Source organism: Oncorhynchus clarkii, chromosome 33, assembly GCF_045791955.1.
Source record: "Oncorhynchus clarkii lewisi isolate Uvic-CL-2024 chromosome 33, UVic_Ocla_1.0, whole genome shotgun sequence".
In the NCBI taxonomy this organism is placed as follows: domain Eukaryota; kingdom Metazoa; phylum Chordata; class Actinopteri; order Salmoniformes; family Salmonidae; genus Oncorhynchus; species Oncorhynchus clarkii.
Window position 1 is genome coordinate 28239505 of NC_092179.1, and position 22342 is coordinate 28261846.

A 22342-nucleotide genomic window follows, 5' to 3' on the forward strand; every position below is an offset into this window, starting at 1 on the left:
GAGGGAGGGAGGGAGGGAGGGAGGGAGGGAGGGAGGGAGGGAGGGAGGGAGGGAGGGAGGAGAGAGAGAGAGATAGACGGGAGGGAGGGAGGGAGGGAGGGAGGGAGGGAGGGAGGGAGGGAGGGAGGGAGGGAGGGAGGGAGGGAGGGATGTGTTTAGCTGTAGTAAAAGGACAGGGGTACAGCCAGAAGCCAACACACACATAGGTAACACACACTGACAGCTTTACCTCCTTAGCTAACCTGTGGGAGCAGCCAGGGGGTGTCCCATCCTTTTGAACAGCCAGGGGGGGTCCCATCCTTTTCAACAGCCAGGGGGTGTCCCATCCTTTTGAGCAGCCAGGGGGTGTCCCATCCCATTGAACATCCAGGGGGATGACCCATCCCATTGAACAGCCAAGGAGGGAGGGAGGGGATGTGTTTAGCTGTAGTAAAAGGACAGGGGTACAGCCAGAAGCCAACACACACATAGGTAACACACACTGACAGCTTTACCTCCTTAGCTAACCTGTGGGAGCAGCCAAAACTACACCTCAGTGTCATGTTTGGCCTCGTCGTCATATGAACTACTGGGTGTTAGTGTGTGTTTGTGTGTGTGTGTGTGTGTGTGTGTGATTGTGAGTGCGTGTGTTACATCCCATCCTTCTCTGTTACACATATCAGTGATAAAAGACCACTGCTTCGACTTCCACAGCACAGTGAATACCCTTGGCCTGTATAAAGTCACAGACAGGTCTGCTTCAGTCCCTCAAGCCCTGGGGCTCTGTCTCGCCTCGGTAGCTGGCTGGCTCCCCCCGGAGGTATTAAGGGGCCACTGCAGGTTGCCGGCAGTACCTGCGCAGCCATAGACACTGCATTGTGCTCCGACTGTAAAGCAGTCTGCTCGCCGCAAGGCACTCTCACACTGGCGTGAAAGCTGATTGTTTATCTGTACAAGAGTCTGACGCTGAGGGAGATGGCTTCATAACAGGTACATTGACAGCTCTGTAGCTAGCCTCACAGTAGCTCTGTAGCTAACGTCACTGGAGAATAGATAGTTGTTGTAACTGCTCCGGGGAGCTTGGATGGAGGGAGAAGGGGGTGTGGGCTTGTGCGGAGAGGTGTGTGTGTTTGTGTGTGTGTGTGTGTGTGTGTGTGTGTGTGTGTGTGTGTGTGTGTGTGTGTGTGTGTGTGTGTGTGTGTGTGTGTGTGCGTGTGTGTGTGCCTTGTCCTGATGTCATTATTCTCTATGAACGTTGAGAGTGGCACGGCTGAGGTTAGGGCTTCTGTTAGACATGCCGTTGCCAGTCAGTGTTCTGACGTTGCCCGACACCGTTTGTTAGCTGAATAGAATTGCAAGTCAGAGCTGTTAGCAAGAAGAAAATAATGAGTCGGGGAAACTGAGACAGTGACGCACGAAATGTTGAACAGTGAGTCTCTATTTAAGGGGCTTAAAGAGACCGAATGAATAGAAACAACAGTGAAGACAAAGGGAAGAGGAGAGTGAATGAGAAGCTGTTAATGTTCACCGTCAGTGTCACAGACATGGGTAGGTTCAGGCTGGCTGCCTAGTTGAGTTTGAAATGAAATAAAGAAGTTGGCTAGGCAGGTTCTTTGTCAATCTGTTGTTGTGGTTTGTGTGTAGGTTCAGATCACACACGGGCTGGAATGTCTAACGTTGCTGTAATGAATGCACTGGGGGTATAGAGTCACCTTGAACCAGTGTCCTTACAGTGTCCTTACTTTTTCCCTCCATGACATTATCTGATTTAGAGACTGCTTTGTAATCATTTTCTCTTTTCTGTCAGACCCATTTACTTCATGGTATGTGTCCCAAAATGGCACCATATTCCCTATTTAGTGCACTACTTTTGAGCAGGCCCATATGGTCTGGTCAAAAGTAGTGCACTATACCGCATAGGGTGCCATTTTGTGGCGTAGGACTAGTGGAATGTAGTTTAACACCATGGAGCCACGCAAGCTTTTCAGATTGTCAATTATTCCAGCATTTCTGAATGTGATGGCAATTTATACAATCATCATTAGAGAATAAGCAACATTTAATTCTAGTGTTGAGCATGTTGTTTGTTTGGCTGGGCGGTGGGAATTCAAGTTTGGCTGGACAGAAAAACCCTAACAAACAACTCCAAATGTTTCCTCCAGTTGACAGATGCGGTTGCAGTCAGTTTTTCTCTCACCAAAACAATGGCTTGTGGTGAATTTAATTGAATCCGTCTTGATGAGGCACACCTCCCCTCATGTCAAAAAGCTGATTGAACACTCCCCTTTTACCAGAGACTTTCCTGGCAGAGGAAACTCTCTCTCCCTCTCTCCCTCGCTCCCTGTGATTGTGTCAATGCGGCACTCTCCTTCACACTTATTTTTTGGGAAAGGGGGAAGAGAGTGAGGAAAGTGCTGCAGAGGTGCAGAGGATCAAGAGCACCTTCCTCCTCTGCAGGCTCCTCTCTTTGAGGAAGTTTCTGTCACATCCTGTACCCCGCTGGCATTCCAAACCCCGGCCCTTGGCCGCCCCGGTGCATACTTGGTATTATCTGTCGCAGCAATTAGTAGAGATGTGATGAACCCAGTCCGTTCTCCATATCCCTCGGCCATCATAGTATTTCCCGCGGCTTCCGTGACCAGAGGTGTCGGAATGTGAGGCTCTTCTCCACACTGTGGTTGTTCCCCCTCCTCAGGCAGTAGTGGTGGTGCGGCCTAGTGGGACCTGGTTTAAGAGTGTGTGTACTGTACTCCGGCACGTGCTGTGTGTGTGTGTGTGTGTGTGTGTGTGTGTGTGTGTGTGTGTGTGTGTGTGTGTGTGTGTGTGTGTGTGTGTGTGTGTGTGTGTGTGTGTGTGTGTGTGTGTGTGTGTGTGTGTGTGTGTGTGTCTAATGAAGGTGCTTCCCACCTCTCCCTGGTTCTCTTTAATGCCTCCCTCATCAGAGAGAAACCGGCGAACAAAACCACAACAGACAAAACCTTTGAAAGAAGGCGTCTTTGAAGGATACGTGCCCTGTTCCCTGAAAGAGAGAGAAACACCGTTAATTGGGAGCAATGTGTGAGGCAGAGGGGGGAAAAGGGATCATTTCCTAATAAGGAGCTTGGTTTTTATGAGGGAGTTGCTGGGAAATGGGAACCATAGGCTGGTAGATGTGAAGTGCCTATAATCTGCATATATGTACATCTTTTAACCTCTCTATCAAGTGTTCCTTTTAAAACCGCCCCTTTGGTGATATTGAAGTGGTTTTAACTGAGTTTCAGTCAATGGCGTTATTAGTAGGCCACCAGTGGACTGAAAGTCACAGACAAAACCCCTCCACAGAGGCCCTTGCATTTCTAAGTGGATTTTGACATTGAAAATTCCTCATGCTGGTGGAGTTCTCAAACAAACACACGTAGGATAGAAGAAAAAAAACAGCCCTCGCTTTTCTGAATTAATCTGAGGATAACAAGAAGAGAGTGAGGCTCTGGTATGGTCATGGGCATCTTTGAGTGGCTCCACAACGGACCCCTGAGGTACGCCTTTTTCAAAGTACCCCATAGAGAACCAAGTGGAAATAAAGTCTGTCAGGGAAGAAGAAGAAGAAGAGCCCTTCTGTCTCTGAGTATTTCCATGAAAACGCTGCAGACACTTTTGTTCCTCCTGCCCTCCCTGTGGTTCCCTCCTCCTGCAGGCGGATAGATAGTATGAAAAGATGATCCCCTCAAAATGAGTGTGCAGCGAGATAGATAGGGGACTGCCTGAAAAGAGTTGTAGGAATGCAAGGATAAACCGCAGAAGTAATGCCCCTAACAGACCTGGTCAAAATCTCTGCAGCTGTTAGTTTCAATCACCAGTACAGTACATAGCTAACAAATCAACCTATTGGTTTCAGGGCCGTGATGACACCAGTATCACAATATTTTTTCCATGGCAAAAATGAAAACATGAAGCAGAACACACTCTTTGGTCCTTTAAAAACCTGCTGTATGTAAAATATTGTGTGCTATAGCACATAAATAAATACATGTGATTCTGGATGACAACATAATGATGTTTCATTAGGGCTGTTTTCCTAAAGAAGTTAAGTCCGTTTGCTGTTTTGTTTCCTAGCCACGATACCACTATACTGGCAGCGTCCTCGGTTTATGGATTCTATTGAAAGACCTTCAGTAACAGCAGTTAAACGTCCCGCTGGTGATGCGTTAGTAGCAGGTCGGATCTCTTCTTTAAAAGGCTGATCTGATCTCCTTCCCAGTCCTGCAGAGTGAGCTCATAAACCCAGCGAGTCATCCTCATGTTGTAAGCGTCTGTCTTTGATCAAATATTTGTGTTTGTGTTGGAGAGATGTATTGGGAATCCACTGTTTGGTTAATACTCACTGGCGCGCTGTGTGCTACTTATGTTGAGATGGAACTGGGCCGTCTGATTCTGGGATATAGGAGGACTAAGGAAGCCCGTGTTTGTTATTCTGTGTGGTCGAGGTCAGCAGTGACCGCGGTACTAAAACAAACCTGACTCATACCTCAAATAGGAAATGCCAAGCACTAAGCTTCCCATCTTTAAATTAGTCAGATCAACTTATTGAACTTTCACTCTCTCCCTCTCTCTCTTTCTCTCTCTCTCTCTTTCGCTCTCTCTCTCTCTCTCTCTTTCGTTCTCGCACCCTCTCTCTTTCACTCACTGTTTCTGTCTCCCTCTTTGTCTATCCCTCTCTCTCTCTCTCTATTTCTCTCTTTCTCTCTCTCTCTGTCTCTATTTCTCTCTTTCTCTCTCTTTCTTTCTCGGTCTTTCTCTCTCTTCTCTCTCTGCCTTTCTCTCTCTCTGTATATCTCTCGCTCTCTGTATATCTCTCTCTGTCTCTGTTTCTCTCTCGCTGATAAAGCTGAAGATCCTGCCAGCCTCCATCGGTCTCTCTCTCTCTCTCCTTTCTCTTTGTCTACAGTTATAGATCCCACCCTTACCCCATATTGTCCTCTATGTTGTAGATTTATACAGACTGGGCCAACCACTACCTGACCAAGTCTGGCTGCCCTCGACTCATCAAGGACCTGACCATAGACATTGCTGACGGAGTTCTGCTGGCAGAAATCATCCAGATCATAGGTGAGAGAACACACACACACACACTCGCTGACGCAAACACACACACACACACACACACCCGCTGACGCAAACACACACACACACACACACAGGCACTGATATAAACAAAAACGCACAGACGCAAACAAGCACACTCACACACATGTACACACACACACACACACACACACACACACACACTCCTGACTTAACCTCACTTGTTAGGCTGAGGGAAACTCTCCATTTACCCAGCTATAAAACGTAACGGTGTAGGCATTTAGACGGAACACAAAGGCTTTATCTTCGTTTCCGACTGGTCTCTGTCAGGAGAGGAGCTCCAGCCCTGGATGCCCACTACACACAGACTGTAAACTAGTCCTGCTCTATTGAACCATGTGTCTCCCATGTGTATCTTTTAGCTAGCCTAGAGAGGCTGGTGTTGATGCTCTGCCTCTCTCTTTTTCCCACCTCCTGGGCTGTCTTGAAACTTTACCCCTGCTCTCCACAACAGACAATGGCCCGAGATCCCGCGTCAGTAACACTCAGGCAGCAGCTGATGAATTAGCAGAGACTTTTCTTTTCCCAAACTTTCACTGCTTCTTGGTTGGGCAGGGGGCATTCCTACACACACACACACACACACACACACACACACACACACACACACACACACACACACACACACACACACACACACACAGACACACACACACACACACAGAATCACACACACACACACACACACACACACACAGAGAGAGAGAGATCCATGCTCCCCCTGTCGCTGAGCTCTGTAAGGGCTCCTCCACTAGACTAGACTAGAAGTCCCCTAATTCAGAAGGGTCACTGGTGCTCCACTGTGTGTTTAGGCACTTCTTGTTGTGGGAAGGTTTCACACTTAATTTTTTTGTTGTTGTTCTTCTTCTTCCAGCTAATGAGAAAGTGGAGGACATCAATGTCAGCCCCAGGAGTCAATCACACATGGTGAGTCTGCTAGTTCACCTTTCTTTTTGTGGAGCTGATAGTATTATTTCTGCTTTTATTTTTACTGTCACGCTATTGAAGCGTTGGTCTGGTTGAGAGTCTGTGTGCTTGAGGACATGTTTTGTAGGTCTTTCAGGGTACTGTCATGGTTTTGAAGCGTTGGTCTGGTTGAGAGTCTGTATGCTTGAGGACATGTTTTGTAGGTCTTTCAGGGTACTGTCATGGTTTTGAAGCGTTGGTCTGGTTGAGAGTCTGTATGCTTGAGGACATGTTTTGTAGGTCTTTCAGGGTACTGTCATGGTTTTGAAGCGTTGGTCTGGTTGAGAGTCTGTATGCTTGAGGACATGTTTTGTAGGTCTTTCAGGGTACTGTCATGGTTTTGAAGCGTTGGTCTGGTTGAGAGTCTGTATGCTTGAGGACATGTTTTGTTGGTCTTTCAGGTTACTGTCATGGTTTTGAAGCGTTGGTCTGGTTGAGAGTCTGTGTGCTTGAGGACATGTTTTGTAGGTCTTTCAGGGTACTGTCATGGTTTTGAAGCGTTGGTCTGGTTGAGAGTCTGTGTGCTTGAGGACATGTTTTGTAGGTCTTTCAGGGTACTGTCATGGTTTTGAAGCGTTGGTCAGGTTGAGAGTCTGTATGCTTGAGGACATGTTTTGTAGGTCTTTCAGGGTACTGTCATGGTTTTGAAGCGTTGGTCAGGTTGAGAGTCTGTATGCTTGAGGACATGTTTTGTAGGTCTTTCAGGGTACTGTCATGGTTTTGAAGCGTTGGTCAGGTTGAGAGTCTGTATGCTTGAGGACATGTTTTGTAGGTCTTTCAGGGTACTGTCATGGTTTTGAAGCGTTGGTCTGGTTGAGAGTCTGTGTGCTTGAGGACATGTTTTGTAGGTCTTTCAGGGTACTGTCATGGTTTTGAAGCGTTGGTCAGGTTGAGAGTCTGTGTGCTTGAGGACATGTTTTGTAGGTCTTTCAGGGTACTGTCATGGTTTTGAAGCGTTGGTCAGGTTGAGAGTCTGTATGCTTGAGGACATGTTTTGTAGGTCTTTCAGGGTACTGTCATGGTTTTGAAGCGTTGGTCTGGTTGAGAGTCTGTGTGCTTGAGGACATGTTTTGTAGGTCTTTCAGGGTACTGTCATGGTTTTGAAGCGTTGGTCAGGTTGAGAGTCTGTGTGCTTGAGGACATGTTTTGTAGGTCTTTCAGGGTACTGTCATGGACATGTTTGATTGTTTTGCAGAAGGCTGACTGCTATGGTCCTAATTGCATACATCTCTTAGCCAAGAATATACTCTTTCAATGATGTGACTCTAAATGCATAACGTCTAATTGTACACAGCCCACAGCTTGACGATTACCTCTCAATCTAACTACTATAATTCAGTGGGTTCTCTCACTTTGTCCGTCTGTTTTGGCATCTTTTACACTAGTGTAATTAAAATCGACTTAGCTAGCTGTATTGCCGTGTAGTCTGAGTGTAGTTTTAATGGATTCTGAGGGGGGATTACAGACCAGGCTTCTGTCTTACAGTAAACCCAACAGGGTTGGTGTTTGGCCAAAGCCCTGTGTTTGTGGCTAGAGCTGGGTCTGGTCCACTGTGACACACTGGTCACTAAGGGCTCTCCCCTACAAGCCCACAGAAATGCAGGTCCAGACGCCAGCCACCCCTGTCCCTAAAGGATTTGTGCTGGAGGAGGTGCCTGTGTATGTGTGTGTGTGGGTGCGTGTGTGTGTGTTCACTCTTTGTCTCAGTCACTCAAAGCCCATTGATCCAGCATGAGCCTCAGAGGCCGTGCCAGCCCCTGTGGTGGGGAGGGGAACTTGACTTCGAGGAAACACGTCTGCTTGTGGCTCGGGGTATATGGAGGGGGAACATAAAACACACTCTGCAGCGATAAAACACACTCTGAAAACCTGTATGCCACATCACCTCCAATTATCCTCTGTTACCTCAGTTGTTCCTGAATTGCCCTTTGACCCTCAGTGGCTTGCCATAAATCCACCCAGTTCTGAGGACCAATGTTTTCCTCTCTCCGGAGTTGCTCAGTGCAACACGGCTCTACAAGTGTGTCAGATGTTGCCTCTGCTATAAAACCTACAGGAGGGTATCTCTCCAGGAACAGGGTTGGAGTTAAAACCTACAGGAGGGTATCTCTCCAGGAACAGGGTTGGAGTTAAAACCTACAGGATGGTAGCTCTCCAGGAACAGGGTTGGAGTTAAAACCTACAGGATGGTAGCTCTCCAGGAACAGGGTTGGAGTTAAAACCTACAGGATGGTAGCTCTCCAGGAACAGGGTTGGAGTTAAAACCTACAGGATGGTAGGTCTCCAGGAACAGGGTTGGAGTTAAAACCTACAGGAGGTTAGCTCTCCAGGAACATGGTTGGAGTTAAAACCTACAGGAGGGTAGCTCTCCAGGAACAGGGTTGAAGTTAAAACCTACAGGATGGTATCTCTCCAGGAACAGGGTTGGAGTGAAAACCTACAGCAGGGGTAGCTCTCCAATAACAGGTTTGGAGAGCCCTGCATTCAACTGTTGATGGGAAGCATAGGTGCTGTGAGGGGCACCCGAATGGCTTTACATACCATTCAGCTTGATAGTGGACGATTGACAGGATGGGATGATGTGAGGGAAACTGAAGAAGGAAATGGAACACTGTTAACATGGCATTGCAGTGACTATGGATATCATATTAGGCAAACGTCCAATTCCCTAACACGGTACGTTAGTGTTGCTATCACTGTGTAAAATCTATTAAGTACAATTTAATAATATTGTAGTTACTCATTGTTTCATAGGACCTACAGCAGCAACCCTTAATCTAAGCCACAGGGTGAAGTTACTCATTGTTTCATAGGACCTACAGCAGCAACCCTTAATCTAAGCCACAGGGTGAAGTTACTCATTGTTTCATAGGACCTACAGCAGCAACCCTTAATCTAAGCCACAGGGTGAAGTTACTCCTTGTTTCATAGGACCTACAGCAGCAACCCTTACCCTAAGCTACAGGGTGAAGTTACTCATTGTTTCATAGGACTTACAGCAGCAACCCTTACCCTAAGCTACAGGGTGAAGCTACTCATTGTTTCATAGGACTTACAGCAGCAACCCTTACCCTAAGCTACAGGGTGAAGTACAGTGTAAAACTGAGTAATTACATTACTAACTGGAGTAATTACACTGTACTAAGGGCTCTGTATTGTAAAGTGAGTCAGTCCATCTATATCACCGCTACTGAGCGGAGAAATTACTCATTCCTTAAGTCTTGTTCATTGAGATTGTAGCTGAACAACACAGAATAAACTATTTTCAGCAGGAGAGGAGCATCTCTTATTGCCTGAGGAAGTCGGAGGAACAGACTTCTCTCCAACACGGCTCCAGCTGTACTTCACAGACTGAATTGCAGAATAGACTCTCTCCCATTGATCTGACTCTGCTCAGGTCGGCTAATTCATCTGCCTGGAAAGTGGCTAAACGCTCATCTAAGGCCAGCTAGCCAGTAGTGAACATCAATTGACCCCAACACATTTGTTCTCCATTAGTGAAAGAGCAAGAGGTAGGGCATCCCTGCCAACTGGGGTACCAGGGGGGAGAAATGTGGGAGGAAACCAGGAATACTTTACATGTGAGGGATGGTAGCGATTCCAAGGGGCATGCCATTCTCGGTGGTCGATTCTGGAATTCCGAGCAAGCCTTTCTCCAAACATGCCGCTTGGGGTGTTTTGGGGTTGGGTTTGCTGGGAACTGAGACTGGGAGTTTCTGTAGACCACATCCTGACCCGCAGTACAATATTGTCTCAGTGGGGAGACTGGACGAGCTCTCTTCAGAAGCAGGCTGAGCCAAACAAGAGAAGAAGAATCTCAAATGTGTTTCCTAGCACATCCTCTCTCATTTACACTTGAGTCATTTAGCAGCCGCTCAGAGGTACTTACAGTTAGTGCATTAATCTTAAAATCGTTTGGTGGGAAAACCACATATCTCAGTCATAGTAAGTACATGTCTCCTGGGTGTTTTTTTTTTGTTGGTCTCCTCAAAACCCATTGGATGAGATGGTCAGAGGGTAGGTTCCTCTGCCCATTTCATCCAACGGGTTTTGAGAAGGAGGCGAGGAGAGAGGAGGCGATGAATCAAGAAAATGCCATTGAGATTCTCTCAAGGACAAGGCAGTGTAAAGGGATTACAGCCTGATTATGTCTCTTTACACTGGGTTAGCCATGTGGGGAGGAACTCACACGCTGTTCATTAAGACATCACGTCGGAGCTCCGCGTCTTTTAAGCGTCTCTTTCATCTCCCGGCATGTTTCACGCTTCTCTTCCACTGTTAAACCTAAGGCTTTCTGACAGCGACACTTCTCTAATTGTATATGGAGCAGCCAGGGGACTTAGATGTGCACAAACAGGGCCCTTGAACGGAGCAGTTTCCTTCTTCTTCTTTAGTCGTTGGTGAAGAAATGATGGTCTGACAGAGAATGACAGCCTGGATCGTAAAAGGCTCTGTTCAGCAGAAAGATAAAGCTCATTTCTGGCGTCGCTAGTCAACCGCAGCACACCAGCGGAACGCAGACCTGACGTGGACTCAGTTCACTGTCCTTCTAAAGTCGCTGGAGTCTAAAAAGCCCCAGTGTCTCTGTAGTTGGCACTGTACTGATGTATAGTTTTACAGATGGATCATAGAAATATTATGGTTGAATTAGTTGTCTGTAATTGTTTCCATATGTCCTTCGTCTATGCTTGATGATGTGTTTTAATGTATGCACAGAGCCGTAAACAAACTTTCCCCGTGGGGATAATAAAGTGATTATCTTTATTTTCACAGAGACTTGAGGCAGTGATGCCAGCTTTCCCCGAGCAGCACTTTAACCTAGTAGTTTCCCTCAGAGAGAGCCTCAGGCTGCATTAGTCACTTTCCCCGAGCAGCACTTTAACCTAGTAGTTTCCCTCAGAGAAAGCCTCAGGCTGCATTAGTCACTTTCCCCGAGCAGCACTTTAACCTAGTAGTTTCCCTCAGCCTCAGGCTGCATTAGTCACTTTCCCCGAGCAGCACTTTAACCTAGTAGTTTCCCTCAGAGAAAGCCTCAGGCTGCATTAGTCACTTTCCCCGAGCAGCACTTTAACCTAGTAGTTTCCCTCAGTCAGGCTGCATTAGTCACTTTCCCCGAGCAGCACTTTAACCTAGTAGAGAGAGAGCCTCAGGCTGCATTAGTCACTTTCCCCGAGCAGCACTTTAACCTAGTAGTTTCCCTCAGAGAAAGCCTCAGGCTGCATTAGTCACTTTCCCCGAGCAGCACTTTAACCTAGTATTTTCCCTCAGAGAAAGCCTCAGGCTGCATTAGTCAGTTGAAGTGAGGTTGGTTGGTTCCTTCTCCCGGCACATGGTCCAATGGTCACATGGAAGGTATAACAGAGTTAGGTGTTGGTTAAGGACTCGTGAAGCAGCCCGGCGCCATCTGGGGCCAATCTGTTGGCAGTGTGCAAGACGGACGGTTGAGGGACACGCAGCATGCGCCCATCCCATTAACCTCGTTCGCCCGACACTGTCAGTGTTAATACAGTCTGGTATTAGCACTCTCAGATGGATCATGTATACCTGGTGTGAAGTGTAGGCGTGAGTTCCTTTGTGGCTACACTGTTCAACATCTGCCCTGTTTTATTGCACCGGTTGGTTATTGGATTTGCCAGCTCCAGCTGTCAGGCCTATTCTTATGAGATGAGGATCAGTTGGTCTGGTAATGATGTGACATATGAAGGTTCATGACGCGAGGCTGGGGAGTGTCCCTGGGTGTCACTATGATGCCACATATCCCTCTCATTCAAATCTGGACCTCAAAGCCAGTTCCACTACTTGTTGTTATTGTTCCCCTCTTACCAGAGACTGATTTAGACCTGGGATACCAGCTGGGTGCAATTAATTATCAGGTTGACCAGAAAAACCAGCAGTACCCTGGACCTCGTAGGGTAAGAGTTGAATTCCCCTGGAATAGATAATTGACCTGAAGTTGCCGTGAGCAGCTGGATAGTTGGAACAGTGTTTTCACCGACTATAAATGGAGTTGGATAGGATCATTCTCTAGTCACAGCTCTGGCTGTCGTATTCTACAGTCCTGCTGCTTTTCCTTTCTCTCTCCCACTTACTTGATGAATGTTATCCATTGGCAGCACACGCACCTCTCCCAGGTAGAAATATGTGCCTAGTTTAATGAATGAAAATCAGCTGGTCTGTGGAGGATTGAAGCTGTGCATCTCTGTTCGAGTTTCTATCTCATTGCTCATTGCCATGGATTTGCTCCAAACCCTCATCCAATTTCCATTCTTCCTACATGAAGGCCATGGGAGGAACTTTTTGGGGGGGTGGGGGCAACCCTTTCATGTGTCTACACAGTAGACTATTCTAGAACTGACGAGGGAACACCTACAGGCCTGTTATGTCAGTTGTACCCCACATGGACCCTTTTAATCTCTCATTATAAAAAAAAGAGGGCTCGACGGATGTCCTGTTAAAAGGGGAAACAGCTGACCTGTTAAAAAGGTTCTGCCAGGGGATTGCTAACCTTTGATCTATCTCTGTTCTCTCCTTCACAAAGCTGAAGTTCCTGACCGCCTCCATCTGTCTCAGTCGCTCTCTCTGTCTCTCTCTCTGTCTCTCTCTGTCTCTCTCTCTTTCTCTCTCTCTGTCTCTCTCTCTCTCTCTGTCTCTGTCTCTCTCTCTGTCTCTCTCTCAGGCGCTCTCTTTCTCTCTCTCTCCCCTTTCTGCCTCCATCTCTCTTTCCCTCGTGTTCTCCATAAATATGGTACACTTCCCAAAATACTTTTTTTATGGACAGTCCATTTACGCTCCAAGAGATTTCAGCTCTGAAAAAGACCCTTCACTTTTTCTTGTGACTTTTATTATCCTTCCATTCTGCCTTTAACCGTCTCGACACAGCCACCCTCTCAATCACCTTCAATGTGATAGGGGTAGTGTCACCGCTTCAATCAATTGTTGAGGATCGTCACAATGTCCTTTCCTCTAAAGTCTACAGCCCTGGAGCAGGGACATGGGATTTATCCTAAAGGGCACCCTGGTCAAACGTAGTGCACTATTTATGTAATAGAGATGCTATTTGGGATGCACCCACAGTTTCTAGTTTGGCTCGGTAGGTATTGGGGGTCGTGTGAGGTTGTCGGTGGCAGGAAACGGTGCGAGCTGCTGCATTTCTTGACTGGTCAGAAGGTTATGTAGACTGACATTTTCAGATGCCAACGCTTGACCCTGCTGGTCTCCTCTGTGAATGGTGTGCCGTTGGGGGAGGGCATGAGCCACTTCCTTTCAGGTTGGTTTCAGAAGCGGCAGGCAGCAGAGAGTGAAAGCACCAACAGCCTCACCTTTGCTGTAACATACGTCACAAAAAGCCTTAAAGGGGCCATCTGTAGTTTGCTTCATCCATTTTCGGACTTCTAATTGAATGAGATATATTCTTCAAGAATCAATAGGAATAACTATTGATTCTTGAAGAACTATTAATAACTAAATGCCTCATGACCGTCTTTCAACTGTCGGACCCCATCAGAACCCAACATATAAGCTTGTTTTATTCCAGTGTTTGTAAACATTGTAAATGTAAACAAACACTGTAAGCCTCAAAACATGCGTAAAAATATAATTGTGATTTATTTGATCAGTCCTTGCATCCATAGCTCTGTCTGTGAATTTGAGAGTGGTTACATTTCTCCAGGCCTATCCCTCAGCTTTTTACCAAAACAGAGGCAGGGGGCCTGCCTTGTTGTTGTTTCGATGCCAGATTGCCTCTTTAAACCAGAAACCCCTCCCCTCAAAATTAAAAGAGCCAAATACATCAAGACCAAACAAATAAATGGTCTTGGTCAAGTTTCTTCTCCCCCTAAAACCTCTCTGTTTCCCTCAGCTGTTTTCAGTTTCAGAGCGAGAGGAGGCCTCGTCGGCCTGTTAACATGTGGAGTTCAAAGCCCAGGCCCGACTACAGTGATTAAAGCACCATCATGCTGTAAAGCATCTCAGTTATGTGACGTTCTAGCCTAAATCATCGGCTTGCTCATTACACTCATTAGACAAGGGCCCACAGGAATTTATGGCCCATCACCACCACAGCCGGGTGTGCTGTGTTCACCCTTCTGTTCTGACAGTGTTCAAACTCAATGGAACAGGTTTGGAAAGTAAAAAAGCTTACATGGGTCCCTGCCAGCTTTTGAAGCACTCTTAGCATAGCACTGAGTTAGTGGCAGTACAGACGGCATGGCTTCTCTGAGGGTAAAATGAGAATGAAGAATCTGTGTTGTTCTGAGCCGTGGTGAAGTACCAACGCAAGGTATTCTGTGTTGTTCTGAGCCGTGGTGAAGTACCAACGCAAGGTATTCTGTGTTGTTCTGAGCCGTGGTGAAGAACCAACACAAGGTATTCTGTGTTGTTCTGAGCCGTGGTGAAGTACCAATGTAAGGTATTCTGTGTTGTTCTGAGCCGTGGTGAAGAACCAACGCAAGGTATTCTGTGTTGTTTTGAGCCGTGGTGAAGTACCAACGTAAGGTATTCTGTGTTGTTCTGAGCCGTGGTGAAGTACCAACGCAAGGTATTCTGTGTTGTTCTGAGCCGTGGTGAAGTACCAACGCAAGGTATTCTGTGTTGTTCTGAGCCGTGGTGAAGAACCAACGCAAGGTATTCTGTGTTGTTCTGAGCCGTGGTGAAGAACCAACACAAGGTATTCTGTGTTGTTCTGAGCCGTGGTGAAGTACCAACGTAAGGTATTCTGTGTTGTTCTGAGCCGTGGTGAAGTACCAACGCAAGGTATTCTGTGTTGTTCTGAGCCGTGGTGAAGAACCAACGCAAGGTATTCTGTGTTGTTCTGAGCCGTGGTGAAGAACCAACGCAAGGTATTCTGTGTTGTTCTGAGCCGTGGTGAAGTACCAACGTAAGGTATTCTGTGTTGTTCTGAGCCGTGGTGAAGAACCAACGCAAGGTATTCTGTGTTGTTCTGAGCCGTGGTGAAGTACCAACGTAAGGTATTCTGTGTTGTTCTGAGCCGTGGTGAAGAACCAACGCAAGGTATTCTGTGTTGTTCTGAGCCGTGGTGAAGTACCAACGTAAGGTATTCTGTGTTGTTCTGAGCCGTGGTGAAGTACCAACGCAAGGTATTCTGTGTTGTTCTGAGCCGTGGTGAAGAACCAACGCAAGGTATTCTGTGTTGTTCTGAGCCGTGGTGAAGTACCAACGTAAGGTATTCTGTGTTGTTCTGAGCCGTGGTGAAGTACCAACGCAAGGTATTCTGTGTTGTTTTGAGCCGTGGTGAAGAACCAACGCAAGGTATTCTGTGTTGTTCTGAGCCGTGGTGAAGTACCAACGCAAGGTATTCTGTGTTGTTCTGAGCCGTGGTGAAGAACCAACGCAAGGTATTCTGTGTTGTTTTGAGCCGTGGTGAAGAACCAACGCAAGGTATTCTGTGTTGTTCTGAGCCGTGGTGAAGTACCAACGCAAGGTATTCTGTGTTGTTCTGAGCCGTGGTGAAGTACCAACGTAAGGTATTCTGCGTTGTTTTGAGCCGTGGTGAAGAACCAACGCAAGGTATTCTGTGTTGTTCTGAGCCGTGGTGAAGAACCAACGCAAGGTATTCTGTGTTGTTCTGAGCCGTGGTGAAGTACCAACGCAAGGTATTCTGTGTTGTTCTGAGCCGTGGTGAAGTACCAACGTAAGGTATTCTGTGTTGTTTTGAGCCGTGGTGAAGAACCAACGCAAGGTATTCTGTGTTGTTCTGAGCCGTGGTGAAGTACCAACGCAAGGTATTCTGTGTTGTTCTGAGCCGTGGTGAAGTACCAACGTAAGGTATTCTGTGTTGTTCTGAGCCGTGGTGAAGTACCAACACAAGGTATTCTGTGTTGTTCTGAGCCGTGGTGAAGAACCAACACAAGATATTCTGTGTTGTTTTGAGCCGTGGTGAAGAACCAACACAAGGTATTCTGTGTTGTTTTGAGCCGTGGTGAAGAACCAACACAAGGTATTCTGTGTTGTTTTGAGCCGTGGTGAAGTACCAACGCAAGGTATTCTGTGTTGTTTTGAGCCGTGGTGAAGAACCAACACAAGGTATTCTGTGTTGTTTTGAAACAGATTGCTTTTGGCGAAGATCAATTGTAATTGAGGCGTGGGCCATTTGTATTTGACAGTTGTGTCTGAGGGATAACACATACCAAATGTGGCGGTTACTTGAAACCGTTGGAGACCCAAAGTGCCTCAAAACACATTTTTGGGACTTGGGAGCGATGTGAGCAAATTAAACTGCAAACATTTATTCAGCATCAGAGCCTCATCTTTTGATCTGTGTAGTGTGTGAATTAAACATGGTTTGATTTACGATGATTATAACTCCAACAACAATAAACTTGAACAAGATGACTTCAGTATTATGTCAATTGTGCTTGCCTAAAATCAGCAGTCATTTTCCAATGGTGTATGTTTGTGTTCTTGTCAGTTCCCGAAAGTGCAAATTTGGTGAAATGTCCCTCATCAAAATGTTCCATTTCCAAATGGCTTTTAATGACTTATGTGGTCCCGCAAAATGTCAATTTTACATCGGAGCAAGAAATGATCCGAGTTCCTCGAGAAGCCGTTAAAATATATGACAAAGCCAAACCGCCCACCAAAATGGCAGTTTATTTATCCAGAAAGCAGTGGAACATTAAGGATGCACTTATCAACAACGCTTTAAATGACCATTCAGCTTTGTTTCCGTCATTTAAATCTAAAGACCGACAGAAGATAATCAGTGGTAGCTCTGATCTAATAGCTCTCTGGTGAGAACGTCAGAATGCAGTTGCAGAACATTGCCTCAGATTTGATCAGTTACATTTTTGTCTTTTTTTTAAACGAACAGACAGGATACAGGTATCTCTCTCTCCCGGACAGATCTACTGTCTGTTTTCCTATGGGTTGACTCCTCTGTCTTTGTGTTGCCCGTTCAACATGCCCTGCCTCTCTAGTCTCTGTCCTCCCCCTCTCCCTGCCTGGCCAACAGATGCACGGAGCTGCGTGAAGGCATCCGTGGATATTTGACTTGATGTTGTAAATATTTTTAAAGTAGCCATTTCAAACAGAATTATTGAAACATTAGTCCAAGGAGGCTGAGGTGATACCATGTGTGTCCCGTTAGTTACATTTCAGCTGTGTTTATATGACACTAATTTCCACAGATGCTTTGTGCTCTTCTGAATTTGTCGGGTAGCCTCTGTTTTTTTCCCCCACAACCGCCCTCAATGGAACAGCACGAATGTGGATTTGATACTTCACTAACTAGACTAGACTTAATTGGGGAATGATGACCATAATGTACGGTGCTCAGCACGTCACTCCGCTGAGATGAATGTCTCAAACACATTTTTACGAGAGAAGGGTATAATCAAACTGTTAGGTTGTTGGGGGTGTCTGGCTAAGCATATGTGGAACATACCACATGTGAACAGCCCGACATCTGTGCCTCTTTTTTCCCTTCCAGTTCTGTTTGTGTTGTGGAGGCAGATGAACAGGCTGTGATCCCCATGTTCTGGTCCCGACCCTGTTGATACAGACAGAGTAAACAGCCATCCATCCTCCTGGCCCTCCCTGTTGCAGGCTACCACTGGCTGGTGCAGGGCTGGAGGCTGGAGTGGTACATTACATTGAAGTCAGACGAGACCCACCCGTCTGTACGACTGGCTGTAAATACACCTCCTTCCACCCTGAGATGGGTTAGGGCCAGGTTGGGGCTGGACACCATCCTTGTAATGTTGATACGCTACAGAATGTGCCCTTGTTACAACTGAAATGTAGTCACAATCAAGATGTGTGTGGATCTGAGAGGGCTGGCAGGCGAGAGCGAGGGCGTCGTCAGAGACGCCCGGCGGTCCTCCTCTATTGGCTTATTAAGGTCTGATGTCATCACTGACGTGCATTTATATTACAGTAATTTAGTCACCAGTCTAGGTCAGACTCCAGACCAGACTACTGAGATAGTGTCCCTGTTCCTTTGGGGGGGTGTTTCCCCTCAGGGCTGGTTAGGGTTTAGACTGAAGCAGCACGGAGAAGGAATCCATTAAACTCCACTGCTGCTGGACGCCGCCTTTCTGCCCAACCTAGCCAGCCAGCCCAGCCCGCCCTCACAACAGCCCCAGTACAATACGGCCCAGTGGAGCTCTCTGCCCTGTGGTGACCTTCTCATGAAAGCCCTCTGTGCCGAGGGCTGAGACTACCCGCCATGCAAACGGTGGCAGGCGTTAGCCACTCTCAAGGAATGCACAGTGGTTCATATATAAAAGGGTCAGTGCCTCGAACTCAGTAGAACTTTGTCACTCTGAGGGAGGTTGAGTATCGCTGTTGACTCTACTGCTGCCTGTCAGCTGTGTATTGTGTCGTAACTGGCCTCAAGTGGGCCACATCTCCTGTACTGTATACATACTGCATATTGACCAGGGCTGGGGCTGTGGGCTGTGTAGGTGGGACACACTGTGGTCACTATGTCAGACGGCCCGGCTGACTCCTTGTGTCACGTTCGGGTCAAACGGGCTCTGCCATAATCAGACAATGGGTGCTTTATGGCCAATGGGTTGATCAGCCCCTAACTCCATCCCCCTGAGACATTCTGCACGTTGAATGTGAAGTAGCCACTCCATGACAGTCCTCCACAACCACCATGCTTTCCTCCACTGACTGTTGTTCATCTCCTCATATTCTTTCTGTCCTCAGACCGAGAATTTGGACGCCTGCCTCAGTTTCCTGGACGCAAGAGGAGTGAATGTACAAGGGCTCTCCTCAGAAGGTAAGACTGAATTCTTATTTTTTTAATGAAGATGAATGTATAATGATGATTATTAACCCATGAGGCTTGAGACAAGGCTAGGAACTAGGACTGTGGTTGTACGGTTTCTTAAGCTATGGGTCGGTACCCCAACTGGACTGAAAATATTTATATTTCTTCTTGATTTGGGTTATTGGGTCACGGAAGGACGGTGAATTTCTCATTTGGGTCTCGAGTTGAAAAATGTATCACAGGATGGAAGGAAGTTAATGTGTCGTTGAGAGTTATAGCAGGATCGGTCAACCTAACTACACATAGTTTTTGAATGGCCCATTTGAGGTTACTCTCCTCCTACAAGCTGCTATGAATCAGATATACAGCCCTACTCATATGGGTGTTAACATGCCCCACAGTAACTAGCCAACTGTTATTTAAGACCAGTGTTTGTTTCCTGGACCACCGTCAGTTTAACTCCCCTCTAAAGTTTGGGGAAGTGACGATGCCCTTGACCTGTCGGAACAGCCCAAATAGCCGTCCGAATACTCTGACCAGCTACTCTAAATTCTGTCCCCCTAAAAACAGCAAAGTGACTTTGCCAGTCTGGAATAGAAGAGGGTACCTAAATATACAGGCTATTGGGTTACTTTTTTATGGCCGTGGGTCCCTGTCCCCCTGGCCATGTGTATGAGGAGTGGGCCAGGCGTGGGTCTCTGTCTCCCTGGGCCATGTGTATGAGGAGTTGGCCAGGCGTGGGTCCCTGTCCCCCTAGGCCATGTATATGAGGGGTGGACCAGGCGTGGGTCTCTGTCCCCCTGGGCCATGTGTATGAAGAGTGGGCCAGGCGTGGGTCTCTGTCTCCCTGGGCCATGTGTATGAGGAGTGGGCCAGGCGTGGGTCTCTGTCTCCCTGGACCATGTGTATGAGGAGTGGGCCAGGCGTGGGTCTCTGTCTCACTGGGCCATGTGTATGAGGAGTGGGCCAGGCGTAGGTCTCTGTCTCCCCGGGCCATGTGTATGAGGAGTGGGCCAGGCGTGGGTCTCTGTCCCCCTGGGCCATGTGTATGAGGAGTGGGCCAGTCATTCCATATACCCCTAAGCTAGTGAGGACTATGCTTCATTGAATTAGCTGTGTGTTCTGCAGACTTTTGAGGCCTCCATACGCTTGTGCTTAGTTTTTACGAGGCGTGGAATTTGAAAAGAAACGGGATGTTTGATGTACTTGGAGGGTATAGGATTTTTCCAGAAAACAATCTAATAATCTTCTAGGAAAAAAACTCCAGAAAGGCGTCTTGTGGGCGACCTCAGCCTCAGATGTGCCAGATTTAATGATCTTGTTTGTCGCGTGCGTCAAAGTCCCGGAAACACCCCTGATATAACTTCATAGCAAGCAAACAAAGACTTAATACATAGCATAATAAAACTGGACTTCCTCATTTTCTGTTCAATGAAAACAGCCAACAAACGGTACAACAACCATTCAATGTCCAGCACTCCTTTGTTCTGCCAGGGTCTTCAACACCCGCTTTTCAGTTCCACCAGTCAACCCGCAGATAGGTTCATCCGTGCCTGCTGAGATCTATTCAAGGGTCACTCGCTCTAGTCTAAACCAAATATTTTAAAAGCAGGTGTGAACCTCTAAAAGTGTCCTTCCTGCAGTTCATAGCCATGTACAGCGAGGGGTCACCCGTGGCAGGTCATTAAGTGGTGGCAGGGTCTGTACGGTGAGGGAGAACCATCTGGACGCCAGGGCCCTGCTCTCACTGTGACGACTGTGACATGAGCCCAAACCTACTCCTTGATCTCTGTGGTCACAGATGCCTGTTCGAATAGGTCTGTTTTTCCTAGCCTGGTTAGCACTTAAACGCCTCTCCTTGCCGGGTCAGTGAGGACACGCATACTCACCCTCCTGATCTGATGTGTCCACCACTCTGTAAAACCAGCAGTCCATATATTCTGCCTTCATCAGATAACTAGCAGGAAGATGCACAGGTCAGGACCAGTTCTGGATGTAACTCAGATTGTCAGCTGGTTGGGGAACAGAGTAGCTGAAAGGGGAAGAGAATGTATAATACGAGGTTTTAAAACCTCAGATCATATCACTTTTGAAAGGGAAATGTATAACTTCCTCTTTCTCTACAGTCAAAGTTCGCAGCCTTGGTCGTTAGGGTCAAATGTTATTGAAAGAGGCCAAGGCTAAATCAGCTCGCGTCTGGGGATTAAATCCAGGAAAGATTAATTGGGTGGGAGCGGTTCAGCAGTCCCATTTTTCCTCAATACTTTTCCTGTACCATTCAGGCCTAGCAGAACCCTCCATCTACCTCCTCCGAAGTCCTTTGTGGCTCGTAAAATCCGCCCCCAAAAAAGACAAAAGGTTAAATGAAACCGCGTTAACCACTTAAAAGTCCCTCGAAGCGGGGCCCATATACTCTGACTGTGGCCCAAGGAGGACTGGCCCCGAAGTGCTGACAGCATTTAGCCCACGTTGCTTTGAAACTGGGCATAAGACATGTGCTCCTGTATGGTGGGGCCAATGGAGCTTAGCCATAATTGGATAATTCTGAGGGAGAGGGTCTCTGGAAGCAGGCTGAATAGAAAGAGTGGGAGCAGGCTGGTAAAGCAGGCTGGTAAAGCAGGCTGGTAAAGCAGGCTGGTTAAGAGCAGGCTGGCGTTAGAGGAAACCCTATCCTGGTGGACCTCCCTCCGTTACCCGATATCTGGATCAAGTTCGGTTCCATTTTCCTCAAAATCGCAGCTGTTTTGTTTTTCTCTAAATGACAACCCTGCTGCGATATCTGTGTTTAATGAATCTGTTCCACATCCATGTGAAGCACGAGGAGACAACTGGTCGCATTGATATCAAATGTCTGTATTTGTCTGAATGTCTGAATAGATGTTCACATGGTCAACTGCTTCTATCTCTTACTCTATAGGATGGTTTTCCTGGAACCAGATTAAGCCTAGTCCTGGACTAGTAAACACTTTCAATGGAGATTCTCCATTCAGCATGTTTTTTAGTCCACAAACAGGCTTAATCTGGTTCCGGGAAACTGGTCCTTCATGTTTCAAATAGTAACCTCAAAAGGCCCTGTATTTCTGTTGTGCTATTGTTTTCTACACAGTAAATCTCTAATTATTCTGTGGCCAGTGACAAATTGCTTTGCCGAATGAATGTGGGACGTTTTCGTTCTTCAAGTGAATACTGCCCGTTTGGACTGCTGCAATGTAACAGTATAAATTACTGCTTCCTGGAGTTTGAAATCGAAAACGTAAAGATTAATCTTTCCAACTTTTTGTAATCGCCAAACAACAGGCCAAGAAAGTTGAGCCCTGTTACGTAAACTGCTGTGTCAGCTGTTGAAATCTTTCAAACAGCCTCTGTGTCAGCTATTCTGATATGAAAAGCCATTTCACAAGTGGATGCGTTAGCGCTCCGATGACGGGGGCTGAGCGAGAGATACATTTTCATTCCTGGATTTCAGATGAATCATATCACAGTTGATAGGCTCCCTTTGTTTTGCAGGGAGAAGTGAACTTTAAAAGCATTTTAGAGTAA

The 22342-nt window shown here is 46.9% G+C and overlaps 1 protein-coding gene across 6 annotated transcripts in view; it reads left to right on the forward strand.

Annotated features, from left to right (window-relative positions):
• The window catches only part of LOC139393207 (neuron navigator 3), a 233241-nt gene that overhangs the window by 68226 nt on the left and 142673 nt on the right, over window positions 1–22342 (forward strand). For all 6 annotated transcript variants that reach the window (XM_071141644.1, XM_071141645.1, XM_071141647.1 and 3 more), the window contains exons 2-4: window positions 4947–5064; window positions 5975–6027; window positions 18739–18811. In XM_071141644.1, coding sequence (XP_070997745.1) covers window positions 4947–5064; window positions 5975–6027; window positions 18739–18811 — 244 coding nt within the window. The remainder of the gene's footprint in view (window positions 1–4946; window positions 5065–5974; window positions 6028–18738; window positions 18812–22342) is intronic.